The following is a 15,321-nucleotide window of genomic DNA, read 5'->3' as shown; positions in this document are numbered from 1 at the left end:
TGTTTGTCTAGCACACGATACGGTCTAGTACACAAGCCGTGGTTTATTGGATTCAAGCTACCGTGGTGCAACGACTATTTGAGGTGGATGTGTTATGTACACTTGGTGCCACCAGCTATTTGGATGTTGTTGGAGTACCCTATAAGACCATGAGAAGCTGGCACGAGTGTTGGAACACTCCATCTACCATATAGGTGAGAGTTTATGCCTTGTAGCTTGAGGTATTGTGAGTTTTGGCAAGTACACTTGTAATCTTGTGGCCTGGAGCACACTTGGAGCCATGGTGGCTCTTCGATGACATTGACCCTTCAAGCTTGGTGTGGGAGCGACGAAGACCCTCTCGTGGTGTCTTGTTCGTTTGGCTGATAAGTCATGGCAGAAAGTATTGCTCGCTGATTTGTTGTGAGAGAAAAACATTGCTGAATGGCTGACAGATTTGATGATGAGCTCAAGTGAACATGTTGGGAAATTAAGGGTTGAAATGATTGTGCCTCCATGTAAGGTTACTCTAAATAAAATCTTACATGATTACGAATGAATCCTTAAGGTTTGGAAAACATTATTTGGACATTTACCAACTTTTGCATTATGTTTTCTGTGAAAATTTGATCATCCATGAACATGCTTGTGGGACTGCATAGGGGCGATTGATGGAACTCGTGTATTTGCTATAGTGCCCATTCATAAAAAACTCTATTCCTTAGGACTTAGGAGGAAGCACACATCTATCCAGAATGTCTTTAGATTTTGACCTAAGGTTCACCTATGTACTTGCTAGGTGGAAGGGATATGCTCATGATGCCACTAGATTTTCATAAAAAAAAATAAATCTTTGTAGATGCCCAACAAAGGAGGATGGCTCACAAATGTGAAGCTTTTTTTGTCAGACCCAGTTATAGACGCAGATGCTCACAAACACGAGCGCACACTCACTCCTATGAACGCACGCACACACACTCTACCCCTATGAGCACCTCCCAAGAACTGAGTTGGACCAGCAAATCTCGAGATTGACGAAGTCACCGTAGACGCCTCGCTCTTGACGGGCACGTCGCCTACCATTGAAAGCATAGCCGCCGTTGAACTCTGAAATAAATCTAAAAAAATGCGATCACCCGTGTCAAAATAGATGCAATCAATGGGTTTGCTGTTGCTATTTCAGAGACGACCAACAATGAAGCGCCTATTTCAGAGGCAACCAACAATGGCGTTGATGAGACTCTGCTTCCTTGACGTTCCTGATGAGCTGTTGCTATTCCGTTTTGGTACACAGTTCATTTCTCCTCTGAATTGCAGGTGTGTCAAGTTGTTGATTTTGCACAACAATTCAGAAGTTTCCTGCTCACAAGACTTGGTATAGATGTTAGATTGAGTTTTGCTGCCTTTGTGAGATGATCAGGAGACGTCTCCCGTAAAACTGTGAAAGCAGGAGTCTATGTCTATTGATTGGCGATCCACACTGAATTGCTCGATAAATTGCGATATGAACATGTAGAAATGAAAATGGATTAGTTCCAATTTTTTGCCCTCACAAATCGGTATATCTCGTTGGTGATTTATGTTGTGTATATATTGCCAACGGCCAGGCATATATAATCTATCAAGGCCAGTTACCCAACATTGGACCAAAGAAAAGAACATTGGACATGTCAATTTCTGCTATGTCACCATTCAAGTTCAACTGATTGAGGAGCCTTTTGTTTTTGCTTTTTCTGCAGTCTGTCTTATATGGAATGATATGCTCAATTTGACCAAGGCCTTGTTTAGTTCACCCCGAAAACCAAAAAGTTTTCAAGATTCATCGTCACATCGAATCTTTCGGTACATGCATGAAGCATTAAATATAGATGAAAATAAAAACTAATTGCACAGTTTATCTGTAAATCGCGAGATGAATTTTTTGATTCTAGTTAGTCCATAATTGGATAATATTTACCACGAACAAACGAAAGTGCTACAGTAGCGAAATTCAAAATTTGTTCGCATCTAAACAAGGCCCAAGTATACATAGCATGTGTTCTTTTATTTTTTCCAGTCTATTGCGGTTGTGGTGCCGCTGGAGAGCGAGAGCGCGAGCGCGAGCCACTCGTTCGCGAGCTTCACTGTTCACTCCCAGCACGAATCCGTCGTCCAATCCACGCCGCAGCTGCTGCGCTGGCCATGCCTGGAGCCGTTGCGCCCGCGCCCACGCTCGCGCCGACGAGGAGCTCCGCCTACACGTCCGCCGCCGCGGCCTCCACGCTGTCTCCGAACCCGACAAGCCGAGGCGACCCGCTTACTCTCAGTTCGTGCCGCAACGCTCCTGCTAGTGCTACTCCACTTGTCCCACTTGCGGCCACCCGTCGTCACGTGCGCGGCTTCCGCGGCGCGCCTCTAGTCGCCAGTCCCAGTCCCCACCACGCTCGAAACCCTCGCCTCCGATTCGCGTCTGCGGCGGCGGCGGAGGGGATGGCTGCGGAGGCCAGCACGGCGGATGCGGCGGCGGCAGCCGAGGCGAAGCCCTTCGCCGTCCTCTTCGTGTGCCTTGGTCAGTCCCTTCAACCCTAGTCTCTGCTCACCTCCGGCTCCGTCTCCGTGCCCGTGCGTGCAGAGCAACTCGGTACCGATCCCCGATTTTTCCTTGCGTCCGTGCGGATTGAACTTACTCGTTGTTTTGTCGTCTGATTCTTGGGATCTGATCGACAATAGCCAGTAGCCATAGCCTTGTATATTACCATCTTAGCAATATAACTACTGTTGGGCAATGGGCGAATCGCAGTTCCTCACAACTTATCAGCCGAAGGGTTTGGAGATTTGGTTTGTTGAAAAATCAGTTTACCCTGCAACACGATTAAGAATTTCGGATTACTTGATCCGAGCAGTATAATGCTAGCAGCTGTGTGTTGCTGATTGTTCAACTATGTAGGCGCTGAATGCGCAGTGCACGGAGTATATGTCTTGTTTCCATGCACTTGCATTTTAGTTCTCGCTTTTTGGTTTTCACAATGTGTATGATCATGCAATCCTTTTTGCTCATGCTTGGGTGCTCGTTCAATAGTGGATAATCTCATCAGTGCAGACCGCCGTGGTATCTGAGTTATTGATGCATATGTATCTGTCTGTTCTTCAGCGCTTGATGTAAATCTTGTGTACAGGGAACATTTGCCGGAGTCCTGCAGCTGAAGCTGTGTTCCGGACCCTTGTAAGCAAGCGTGGGCTTGACTCCAAGTTTCTCATAGACTCTGCTGGTACCATCGGGTATCATGAGGTTGTAACTGTGCTCTTTTGTACATTTATTCAGATCAATGATGGGATCAGTGCTAATGAGGTTTTTCGTGGGTCTAGGGTAATAAGGCAGACTCAAGGATGAGAGCAGCTTCAAAGAAGCGGGGGATTGAGGTCACCTCAATATCCAGGCCTATCAGACCCTCAGACTTTCGTGATTTTGATCTTATCCTTGCAATGGACAGGCAGAACTATGGTTCTCTCTCAGACCCTGTTATCTGTGTTTCAGTACCTCTGTAACTTTATTGTTGTAAGCTGCTTGATGCATTGGAGCATTTCTGTTTTGAACAATACACAGAAGACATATTGAACTCGTTTGAGAGATGGAGACGTAAGGAGCCCCTCCCTGAGAATGCACCCGATAAGGTTAGTGTGTAGATTATTAATCTCAATTTGTCTCATGCAATCTTGGCCAGCTAGAATTTATCCCACATGCATTTGTCATTTCAATTTTCTAGACATGTCCTTTTCTCTTTATAGCAGAAATAAGAGTGAGTCATGTGAACTGATGTGGATACTAAATTGAACATTTATTTTATTTTGTTTGCTTATGTTTTACTGTCTGTAGACTGGTATAGTGTAGCCTTCTTCATGTATTTTGACATTACAATAGGTGAAAACTATGATACCTGCAAAGAGTAAATTGTGCTTGTTCTTTTTATCAGTCGTTCACTTAATTAAAAGAGCATATCTTGTATCTTCTGCTTGATCTTATGTAGCGTTTATTCTTGCCATTAGCCTTTTTATATGTTCTCTTCATTCTTGAAAATTCACACTTACTGAATTGGTACTTGTATGTTTATTAGGTTAAGCTGATGTGCTCCTACTGCAAACGACATACTGAGTCTGAAGTCCCAGATCCTTATTATGGAGGCCCTCAGGGATTTGAAAAGGTCAGTAGCATGATGCACTTGTTAGCACAAAGTTTGCAATCATGTTCTCGATCTTATTAGTTGAGATTTTGTCCCAGTGACCAACAAGTATGAATGTCATGGCCTGTCTACACTAATCACTCGGTTTTTGTTCCTGTCCAGTTCAAATAGCTTGTGCATGAGTGTGGCTTAACTTTAAGGCTTTAACTAAATAAACAGTTATGCAGACTGTAGTGACAGATGACCTGATATATGCTCAGTCCACCAATGCTGAGTATTTGTGCACTAGTGTTAAATGTGAACAGCGCCTGAACTTTACATACTTGTATATTCATTACGTGCCAGCATTCACTTATATAGTTCTCGAATATGATTATACCTCTGAGATTTAAGCAATTTGTCTTCTTCTGATAAAATTGTCAAATCAGGTCTGGGCACAACTACATTATGCCCAGGAGTTTGCATGAACGACTAACATGAGATACAATAAGTCAGTAACAAACTAGTATGACACTAACAAACCTCAGAAAATGAGAATGTCTACAACCCTAGATATACATTTGCTGGTAAGCTGATACTGGATCACCAATCCAAAGCTACGCCGAGATATAACCTTACTAAGCCCCTTGTTGGATCTAACAATCATCTTGCTGTAATATTCACTGTAGTCATGCATTATGTCTACAAAATAGCTGACCATGCTTACACAAGATTTACATGAGATGTGCCGCTGTGTTCGATATCCTTCTTTTAATAAGTGATGTTTTGGGTCTTCCAGGTGTTGGATATATTGGAAGATGCTTGCGAGTCACTGCTCGATAGTATCGTTGCAAGCATTTCTGGGTGACCTTGATGTAATTCTCTACATTCAGACATCTTTTTTCAGACGCACCGAAGGCTGTAGCATCCATGCATAACTTAAGTCATTTGGTTTGGTTGCAACATTGATCGAGTATTCATGTACCTAGTTCTTGGTTTGGTTTGTATATACCACCATCCTTATACCTGGTCATGTGATAAGTGACACACAAAAACATTGCTCATCATCATTGTTTTCCAGCAAGATAATCAGAAACAATCAGAGTGACCAACAAAGCATGCTTATGCCCATTTGAAACGTACTATTTTCGCATAGAACTGTATGAACATTTCTTCCCTTTGTTTGAATTTTGCACTGCTTTTCTTTATATGCACTGTTACACTTAGATCACCAGTCATCAATCAGGAGTAAAAGAGTTTAGCATATAGCAGACCTCTACCAGCAAGACCTCCACAGGTGACGGCGGCCACCATCAATTCAATCGTCACCGGCGGTAGCACTGCACATGCAAGAAGAAGCCACCGGGCGACTGGCCCCTGGCCGCCGTGTCGTCGGCCATCCACAGCCTGCCTTCCTTCTCCGCCCTGGCCTTCACCATGAACTGCGCCCCCGAGCCCGCGCTGCCGCCCCGGCCACCGAACCACCAGTCGTGCACGTCCCACATGACGTCGACCACCTCCCCGTCGGCCAGCACGGCGGCGCGGTTGCCCCGGAATCCCCAGCCGACCCGCCGCACCTCCGCCACCTTCTCGCCGTCGATGGTGACCCGCAGCTCCCCTTTGTCGTCCCCGCCGCCCCGGCACGCGTGCACGGCCACCTCGTGCTCGTCCCCGCCCTCCCGGAACCTGCAGCGCGTGACGTGCGCCGCCGCCGCGCACCGCAGCTGCTCGCGCCGGCTGACGAGGAGCGCGGGCGCGGTCGGGGCGACGGCGAGGCGGCGGGAGAGCTCGCGCGCCGCGCCGCCGGAGCCGAGGAGGAGCGCGAGCTCGGCGTCGGCCACGACGGCGAGGCAGTAGTCGCGCTCGGGCTCCGGGGACGACGGCGACGACCACGAGGCGTACTTGGCCTCCGCGGTGTCCCAGTGCACGCCGACGGCCGTGCCGGCGCCGGTGACCAGCGACCGGCTCCCTCGCTTCTTGTGCAGCAGCAGGACAGGCCTTGTCCTCGCCGGCGCGTCGGAGGAGGCGCCGCCGCCATCGTCGAAGGCGACCGCGACGCCGGCCACTCCCGCCGCGCTCCGGGTCCACGTCACCCGGACCAGCATCTCCTTGCCCGAGGACAGCACGGCTCTGTACACGCTGGTGGTGGCCGCCTGCAGCGCCCGGTCCAGCGCCCCGCGGCCGGAGACGGAGGCGGCCGCCGCGACGCACACGGAGCCGTCGCTGAAGCAGGACAGCTCCCTCATCGCTCGCCGCCGCCGCCGCCTGATTCGGACAACAGGTCAGCAATGGCGACGCAAAACAAAGAACGCTGCGGAGGGCGGGCGCGAATCTGCTGCAAATGCGAATGCGAATGCATTGGAGGGAGGCGAGGAGAGGCGAGGAGAGGAGACGGGCGTTTTAATCGGCAGGTGTACGTGTCGTTAGTTGAGGTTGCAAGGAGATGGCAGTCAGTCAGAGGATTAATTAACGGCAGAACCACCCGCCAGTATCTTCAGGTTTGGTCAATTAAGGAATTTGTTTGTTAAATTGTTCGGCAGTTTGACCGAACTATATTTTATTGTTAGCTGTCGTCGTGTAACCCATCGCGCTACTCGTTTAGTTGAAAAAGTTTTTGTATTTGGCTACGTAGGGTTTTTTTTGTTTTATTTAACAATTAATGTATAATTATAGACCTCGTGATTTACAGTAGTTTTTGTTTTTGTCTATATTTAATGCTCTATGTATATATCTAAAATTTCGATGTGATGAGTAAAAAATTTTTGGGTGTGAAACTAAACAAGGCCTACTTCACCCCAAAAATTCAAAAACTTCTCTCTTATCGAATCTTGAGGCATATGTATGGAGCATTAAATATAAATAAAATTAATACTAATTGCATATTTTATCTGTAATTTAGCAGACGAATCTTTTAAGCATAGTTACTTCATGATTGGATAATAATTACCACATACAAACAAAAATGCTACAATAGCTCGAAAACTTTTACAAGGCCTAAGGGACCCTTTGGAATGCAAGAATTTACAGAAATGGTACGAGACTTTGGCAGAATCAATTCATTTTTGCCGAAAAAACACAGAAGCAGGAAAGTTCCTCCATTGCAAAGGGGGTCTAAGTGAATTTTGCACGACAGATCGACCATATCATATTCCGGCCCGATGTGCTTGACGCCCTAACTCCTAACCTATCATCATGTCTTTTTTTTGACCCCTTGATTTTATTTGATTTCTGGTGTCCCACAATATCTAATATCCTAATACTAATTGTTTTTCATTATTGTGAGGAAAATGTGTGTTTGGGCGTTCGGCTGGCACGGAAGATACTGGTCGACCGAATCGACGCCACAGCGCAATTAGCGATGCACGAACAGAGATATCTTGTCCAGGACACTGGACACATGCACGTTCCATGAGCTAAGCAATGGCTGGAAACATCAGGCATTATCTTTGTTGAGGTGGTTGGAAATAAATAGAGTGTCGTGTTAGCATTTGTTTTAAAGATGTATCAAAGATTTAGTTTTTTTTTTAAAAAGATGTAGCAAAGATTTAATGAAAAAACTCTACACTACGTGACCTGCTTCAGCCATCAATCAACCAAATACTTCGTTGCTTACAGCCTTACAGGGAAATGTTCGCTGGGAATGGCCTCTAGGCACACCAAAATGTTCTGAAAGCTCGTACATGGTTGGGTCAGTGCAGCCCGGTCGCTATCGTTTTGTCTTTTGTGTGGCAAAAAAAAAAAAAAAAACTATACGAAAGTGTTTTCACAACATCAATCGCGATTATTCTCCACGACCCAGAATTGCCAAGCTGACTGCCGGGTGGAGAACTCGCCACCGAGAAGCAGTCATCATGTCATGAAGTCGTTCGCCGGTGTTTCTTAAGGTTGACGTTCGGTTTGGGACAAGGACACTGAACAGATTCATCCTTTTTTTCTTCTCGACAAATAAATGCACATTTTGTTTTTCGGAAAAATTATTTTTTTAAATTTTGCTAAAATATATACAAAAATATATTATCTTTATCATATGTACTATATATTATTAGGTTGAACATGAAACATGCTTTCATAATATACTTATTTATATATAAATATTCATATTATTTAATATATTTTTAATTATTATTTTTTGACTTTTTAAAAAACGAGACATGCATTGTGGACGGAGGGACTGTATTTGAGTTCTTCCTCGGCGTATCCGCCACGGTCTCTGGCCCTACAGCATGTTTGCTTGAGCTTATAAGCCGATTTAATAATATTTTTCTCTCAGGCTTATCAATCAAATGCACAAGACGCTAGCCGCCTCGTCTGCTCTCTGCTGTTGTTGTCGTCGGCAGCTTGCAGCCACCCGTCGCAACCGTCCGCCCGCTAGGTCCAAGGTCAAGGCGGGGTGGAGCTCGTCGGATCGCGTCAGGGCAGAGCTCGTGTCCAGGGCTGAGCCCGTCCGCCCCTCCAAAACGCTCACAGCCGAAGCAACCCGAATAGGATTAGATCTATGGTTGAAAACTAATCCTGGTCACTAACCTGGGGCCAGACTGGGCGTTCGGTTAACCGGAACCGATCGGGTTCGGTACTTCGGTTATCTAACAAATTCGGTTCCAACACAAATAGATACCGATCGGTTCTTTAGAAAATACGAAATCGAGAAATTTCGGTTTCGTGTAATTCGGTTCGGTTTCGGTTCGAACCCAAAAAAAAATCAAAATGCAATAAACATCCCATTCAATTGTAAATTTCGGCAGCATTTTTGCCTGATTTTCATGCAGTCAACAGGAGCCGGAGCCGTTGTAGAAGATCGTCGGACAAGGACGACGAGGAGCTATGCACGGCGCCTGGTGGCTGGCGGTCTGGCGGATGTGTGCGGTGTGCCTAGGCCTGGCCGTGCGGCGTGCGCCCGCCGCCCGTGCTGCCGTGCGTGGCTCAAGGCGGTGCGACTGTGCGGGGACCCAGGGGCCGAGGTGGTGGGCGGCGGCCGGCGGCTAGACTACTGGAGCCTAGAGCGGTGGAGCTGGAGCCTGGAGCTGGACTGCTGGAACCTGGAGACTCGAGTCCTTGCCTGGTGGTCTCGGTGGAGTCCTTGCCAGTTGTGACTGGCGAGTGGCGAGTGCTGCTGTGCTGGGCTGGTGCGGCCGTGCGGGTGGGCGGTGGTGGCCTGGTGGGCGGCGGCGGCTGGTGCCTGGTGGAGTCGTGGAGATTGGGAGTGGGAGCCAGCCAGCCAGGTAACTAGGAAATTGATTAGGGTTTCAGGTTTTTGGGTTGGGCTACTTTCTATTTGGGCTGTCAAAGTGTCATGGGTTGAAATTTCGGTTCCCTCGGTTAACCGAGTCTCCTGCTAAATTTGGTTCGTCAGAACCAGGAACCAAACAGGAACCGATTTTTTCGGTTTCGGTTATTTCGGTGCCTAGGGTGAGTTGGATCCGTGTCTTCAACAGGTGCGGATGTGATCACCATGCTCCCCATTCCCTTTTTAACAGATTTCTTGTTAACAAGAACGATTCAGATTCATAGCATTCATTTTTTGTGACCCTGAAGAGGATGGAGTGATTTTAAACATGGAATATGATGCCCAGAAAACTCTTTTTGTAGGGTGGAAATGTAATTCGTGATTAAGGTGTCCTAGTCTATGTGCTTAGCTGACATGTGAGACAACCAACTATGAGACCCAGTTGGAGGATCAGATTGTGTGTCGTCCAAAAATTCAGAAAAGCAAAACACAGGCCATCTCTAATTTCTTCCTGTTGAACTCACCAGCAGCCACGGGTGTGACAAAGTTACTAAAATGAGCAAGCATACTTGGGTAGATGTGACTCAGAGCAGAAAGAGATTGTCTCTTTCCTTTACACTCCATATCAAATTGTAATTTATTTTCGCTAGATGTGACTCAGTGCATAGTAAAAACCTATGCACTAACAGTTTGGAACTTGAGCGGGTACATTTTCTGCCATCGAAGCTGCCAATCCAAAACTGCAAGTGACTAACACAAAAATTGGTACATTGGGAAGGCTGGTACATTGGAAAAGTAGCCTAATTCACATTGGAATTGAGCTTGCAAATTGGTACATAAGCACTCATGAAGTCAGCATGGATCTCATCTCATGTTCCCTTCTCTCAAGACATCAATCATGTCATACAATTTCTTGCTCGCCCCAGATTTTATCTGCGATAGCATGGAAAGTCAACTACTACCTGCCTCCAGTAAAAACCTCGGACCATCGTGAAACAACAAAGAGTTGAAGATCCTCACCTTTGTGTAGAGAAACATAGCAGCATCAACAGTTCCTTCTGCATATATTGAACGGCCACATACATTGTGCTGAAACTCAAACGAAACTCTGCAAAGCAAGGGTAATTAGCTGCTCATCGTCCTATGCAAGGCCTTAAAACACAGAAAATGCCTAGAAAAGGGTCAAGAAACCTACGTCCCATCAGGTGAAGTGAGATGATACATGTGGAAGGCATGACCCCCGAGATGTTCTTCTGGGACACCCACCAAAGCTACCTGCTCCTCAGGATCCCTAACTTGCTTTACCTACAACAGGCAGACCAGTGTGAGAAAAGTACACTTGCAAAACCAACATAAATTTCTTCACTGTAAGCTTGGTATGCTGCATTAGAAAGAATAAATGTACATCTTCACTACAAAGTCAGAGAAGCTCACTCAAACAAAGGCCTGATACAGGTAATTTGGAGATGGGGTGATACTCTACCTTTTTGACCGAAGTCAGCAGGGGAAATCCCAGCCTTTTTTTTATTTTTTTTTCAGAGAAGACCTGTTTAAATTCGCTCCCATGAGGAGTTGAACCCAGGCCTACTAGATGCTACTCAGGTGCTCTAACCACTAGGCTAGAGGCTGTTTCGTGGGTGTACTCAACCTCAACCTACAAGATTAATAAGCTGGATTAAATTTCAATCGTATTAGTCCTGTTTATTTCCGTTTATAATTGACTAGCTTCACTTATAATCGCTGTACCGCAAGGATTTTTTCAAGTCCCAATTCTCGATTTTGCTAGTTCAAAGTTCTGAAGCACCAGTCGGCAAAAGCAGGAATAAACGAGGCGTTTGATTTCTCGCATTTTTTCACCAAGAATCCATTTATAAGCAGAAACAAACAAGGCTCTTCTAGAAATTCATGTGACTTGAAAAGTCTACATAGAAAAGCAAGATTAAGAGGTTGGCACGAGTATTGTTTCCTAGGAGAAGCATCACAAGTATGGTTAGGAAAAAAACAAACATGACAATTTATTGACTGTAAATATTTTTTAAGCAATACCTCATTCATGTCAAATGATACACCCAACTTCTGAAAGCAAGAGATAACAGCCTTGGCAGTCCCAGAAATGTCCAATTTTGTTGCTTGATGAGACTCCATGACCTGTGGAGGTGTGCCAATTCAACATAAAATACTTTTCTGAAGACAGTGATAATATGATGCTTTTGGGACAATAATCATAATTATTCAAGGAGATGTGGAAGGGGTTTGATTCACTTATTATCGTTGTGGCTTGAGAAATTTGGAAGCATCGGAACGATTGTCTTCAATGGCAAAACCAAATGTCACAATGGTGCTGAAAGCAGTCACTAAAGAGTGTATCCTATGGTGTGCTGCTGGAGCAAAAGGTCTGCAGCAGATGTTTGCTAGGTTGTTTCAAGCAGGCTAGAGCCGCTGGCTTGTGGTTGATGGCCGGTTCTGCTGGAATAGGCTTGCTGCTTCGTTTTTTTTCCTTAAATAAATTGTGTTAGGGCCTTAGGGGTGTGTGTCTTAGGTGCGCGTTTTGGGGGGTTTCTACTCCCCTTTGTATTCTCTTCTTTCTTGATGAAACGATATGTAATCCTCTCGCGTGTTAACAAAAACTTACTGTGCCCATAATGAAGAAAAACACATTTAAGGGCATCGAGTGCAAAATAGTCAAGCTTTAGGATTAGAACAAAGGAAAAAATAGCAACATTAATTTTTCTAGGGCAGAGATCAAACTATACCTCCAGTTTGTAACCAGAAAATGCACCAGGAAATTGCTCTGACATAATTTCCATGGCAGCAAGAAAAGCAACAACCTAAAAAATCAAGAAGTTATACCATCAAGAAAGGTTCAAATGTTATCCACATGATGATCATAAGTGCTGACCACGTGATGAGAATAATTGTACCTGCTTTCCCATCTGTGGGGATATCACAGCATAAATATTCGCATCAAGCACAGTTTTGTGCAACAGTTGCCTATTTCCACCAGTTGTGCCCATTACAAATGGCAAACCCAATTTGCAATAGAGTTCAGCATTGGCTGCATACCAAATACTCTAAACCATTAAAAATAACAAAGAATGGTGAATAATAATATGAAAAATAAAGAACACTGAGGCATAAAAAACTTTTGTTTTCATGGTCATAACAAATAAGTATATGTATACTCCTAAATTTGAGCAGCCTGAGATAAGATGAAAGAAAACGAGATTCTGTTTTCTACCAAGGTGCTTATTTTATGTAGTATCACTAAAGGAAAGCAATTCTTTAACTCGACAATCATGTTCTCTATTACATAATGGCAATACAATATAGGCAATAACAACAGAACAATAATAAGATCCCCGGATCCTCATTTATTTTCAAAAATCATTTACAAACTACTTAATTAGTACAAAGTAGACTTCTCATGGATATTCATTCACAAAATCAGAAATGGGCAGGTAATATCAGATTGAGTGAACCAGTTCCTATAAGCATAAGTAATCCAGAATTGACTATGGAAGATTTTTTTTTCTTCAGAGCATGTTAACAAGGAAGAAAAGACACATAAATTTCAATAGGAATTACAAATACACTCACCATTAACAGCATCAGGCACAGTGTAATCGACAACTATGAGATCTGGGTACTCCTTAACAATGGAAGGGAGAATTTTTTCACTTTCAGATGGGTCATGAATACAAATTTCTCTATCACATACTTCAATCTTTCCATCAGGGACCTCCATGGCACTGAATGATACAGGAACTAACTGAAGACCAGCCGAGACAGCTGCTTCAGCAACAGCCTTTCCCATTTTTCCAGTGCAACTATTCACCTGCACAAATAACAGAGCTGTAGTAAGTGAAACATAATTCCGACAACATAGTAACACATATGTATCAACAGGGGCAAAGCAATTTATTAGCATTTAGAGGGTGCAAATCCACCTCTTCAAAAGTGTAAAAACAGTGATTATGATCAAAATTCCACCATGTAGGCACCCTGTATGGCCTAAGTCTATGCACCCACAAGGAAGCAAGATCCCCTTCAATTTGCTTTACCACTGTGCATCAATGCACTAGCAATTCAACTGTGCTTTACTCAATGTACTAGTTCTATGTAAAACTAAACTGACTGCAGTGAACAAGTACAACTAGCGCAAGAAACAATAAGCACATTAAAGTAGACTGGGCAAATCAATAGCCGGTGGCAGATTAGTATACTTGCGAGTTGCGATCCAATCAGCATGTGCGGCTGCTAGCAAATGCAGGATAACGAGGTTGGATGAGTGGCTGCTACTGCTAGCTAAGCTATTATTATTGTGTGCCGTGTAGCCTTGTCTGTGAGGGAGACAAGCAAACAACTCCAACATGAGATGATGTGTGGCATGTGTGAGCCATAAAGAATTCATAGGCTATATGGGACAGCAAGGAGTTGATTTCAGCATGCATGCAGGCATGCAGCGCCATACAGACTTTCAGCAGGCCGATTTTGAGCCGATAATCAGAGTGTTTGTTTGGAAGGAGGTAAATTCAGGCAAAGGGGAGCAAGAGCCCAGGATGGCCCTAACATAACGATGCCAGTAGCAACATTTTGGAATGGAGAAAGTATCATCCAAGTATGACCCTTTTTCCTTCTTGAAGGACACGAGAGGTGCATGTTATTTCATTAAGGGAGAAAAGGGGTACAAACAGGGTGAGGCTAAAACAGCCCCACTCAAACACAGACCACACACATATTTATGTTTCAATGATGCAGGCACGACAGAAAGATGACCAGACTAGCGCCCAATGCTAAGCATCTGGGGCAAGCCACCTAAGTAGGAGTTCATGGAACTTAGAAGCACCAGCCACGATACACAAACAAAGGACAAACCTTTTTGCTCAATTTTTTCTTAGTATTTCAGAAATTGACTGACTCACCGCCAATGGCCAGGCTGAAAAGATTATGGAAGATACTTACCAATGGGTAAACAATTGAGGCTAAGCAAATAATCAAATTTCTTATATAAATAGTAATCCATTTGTCTCAATAAGTCATTTTAGGTTTGTCCTATACTCCTAAGTCAAACCTGCCTAACTTTGGCCAAGTTTATAGGAAAAGATATTAACATCTGCATATCAGATAAATGCACTATCAAAATATATTTCATTGTGTACCTAACGAATCTATGTTGTAGATGTTTGTGTATTTTCTATAAACTTGATCAAAACTAGAGAAGTTTGACTTAGGACAAAACTGAAAACGACCTACAATTTGGAACAGAGGAAGTAGCAATCATCTAAAGAGTTCAACATGCAACTAATTTCCATGAAGCAAAGTACACATGATTCATTAGAACTGTATAGTATATTTCCCTAATTGCTCTAAACAGAATTCAACCACCTATGTACAGTTAATATTGCTTATCAGTTCATTGACAACATTGCCCCACAGTGTATGGTGCTGAAATCCTGAAAGCCCAATAGACACCTAAAGTTTGATTTATATCATCAACTACACATACAAAAAAAAAACTACCATTGCCTTGCCTTTCCCCTACTCCATCACTATGCTGAAATAGAAACGTCAGTCCACAGCCAAAGTAGAGCAAAGCCAAACTTCCTCACCAGTATCGGGAACGAGAGCTTGGGAGGCGCCGCGGGGGCACTCTCAACGGATAGGTTAGCAAGCGCGTTGGTGACCGAGAGCCTCGTCGTCGCCATCCACTGCCTCGTCGCCGCCGTGCCAATTGGGGCGCAGAGTGGCTGGCGAGGGCGAAGCCGGTACCTTCGCCGCAGCGGTGTGGCGGCGGCCGGGTGCGCGGGGATGGTGGCGGAGAGCATTTGGTTGCGCTTTAGGTGATGTGCAGATTGGGAGGCAGGGAGAGAGGTCGCCGCAGTGCGGGGAGCTCCTAGTCCTAGGCGTGGCACACCGGGGAGCGGGGATGGCGACGCCGATGGGTTTGTGCCTACGCGCTAGGGTTTTAACTCGTTCGTCTTT

At 44.8% G+C, this 15,321-nt stretch overlaps 3 protein-coding genes across 3 annotated transcripts; 1 reads left to right on the top strand and 2 right to left on the bottom strand.

Annotated features, from left to right (window-relative positions):
• LOC8057823 (putative low molecular weight protein-tyrosine-phosphatase slr0328) lies at positions 2,039-5,253 on the top strand. Its single transcript, XM_002445652.2, has 6 exons — positions 2,039-2,527; positions 3,135-3,247; positions 3,325-3,460; positions 3,563-3,630; positions 4,071-4,157; positions 4,915-5,253. Exons 1-6 carry the CDS (start codon positions 2,161-2,163, stop codon positions 4,981-4,983), a joined length of 840 nt encoding a protein of 279 aa, XP_002445697.1. The 5' UTR covers positions 2,039-2,160; the 3' UTR covers positions 4,984-5,253.
• LOC8057996 lies at positions 5,294-6,598 on the bottom strand. Its single transcript, XM_021464745.1, has one exon. It carries the CDS (start codon positions 6,359-6,361, stop codon positions 5,441-5,443), a length of 921 nt encoding a protein of 306 aa, XP_021320420.1. The 5' UTR covers positions 6,362-6,598; the 3' UTR covers positions 5,294-5,440.
• LOC110437410 (probable 4-hydroxy-tetrahydrodipicolinate reductase 1, chloroplastic) lies at positions 9,896-15,285 on the bottom strand. The gene is made up of 8 exons (XM_021465891.1): positions 14,949-15,285; positions 12,937-13,174; positions 12,261-12,394; positions 12,093-12,167; positions 11,386-11,487; positions 10,535-10,644; positions 10,360-10,447; positions 9,896-10,272 (listed from the first exon to the last, which is right to left on the bottom strand). Exons 1-8 carry the CDS (start codon positions 15,162-15,164, stop codon positions 10,204-10,206), a joined length of 1,032 nt encoding a protein of 343 aa, XP_021321566.1. The 5' UTR covers positions 15,165-15,285; the 3' UTR covers positions 9,896-10,203.

Source organism: Sorghum bicolor, chromosome 7 (assembly GCF_000003195.3).
Source record: "Sorghum bicolor cultivar BTx623 chromosome 7, Sorghum_bicolor_NCBIv3, whole genome shotgun sequence".
NCBI lineage: Eukaryota > Viridiplantae > Streptophyta > Magnoliopsida > Poales > Poaceae > Sorghum > Sorghum bicolor.
The sequence above is the reverse complement of the archived record's forward strand: the minus strand, read 5'-3'. Positions and strand labels throughout refer to the sequence as shown.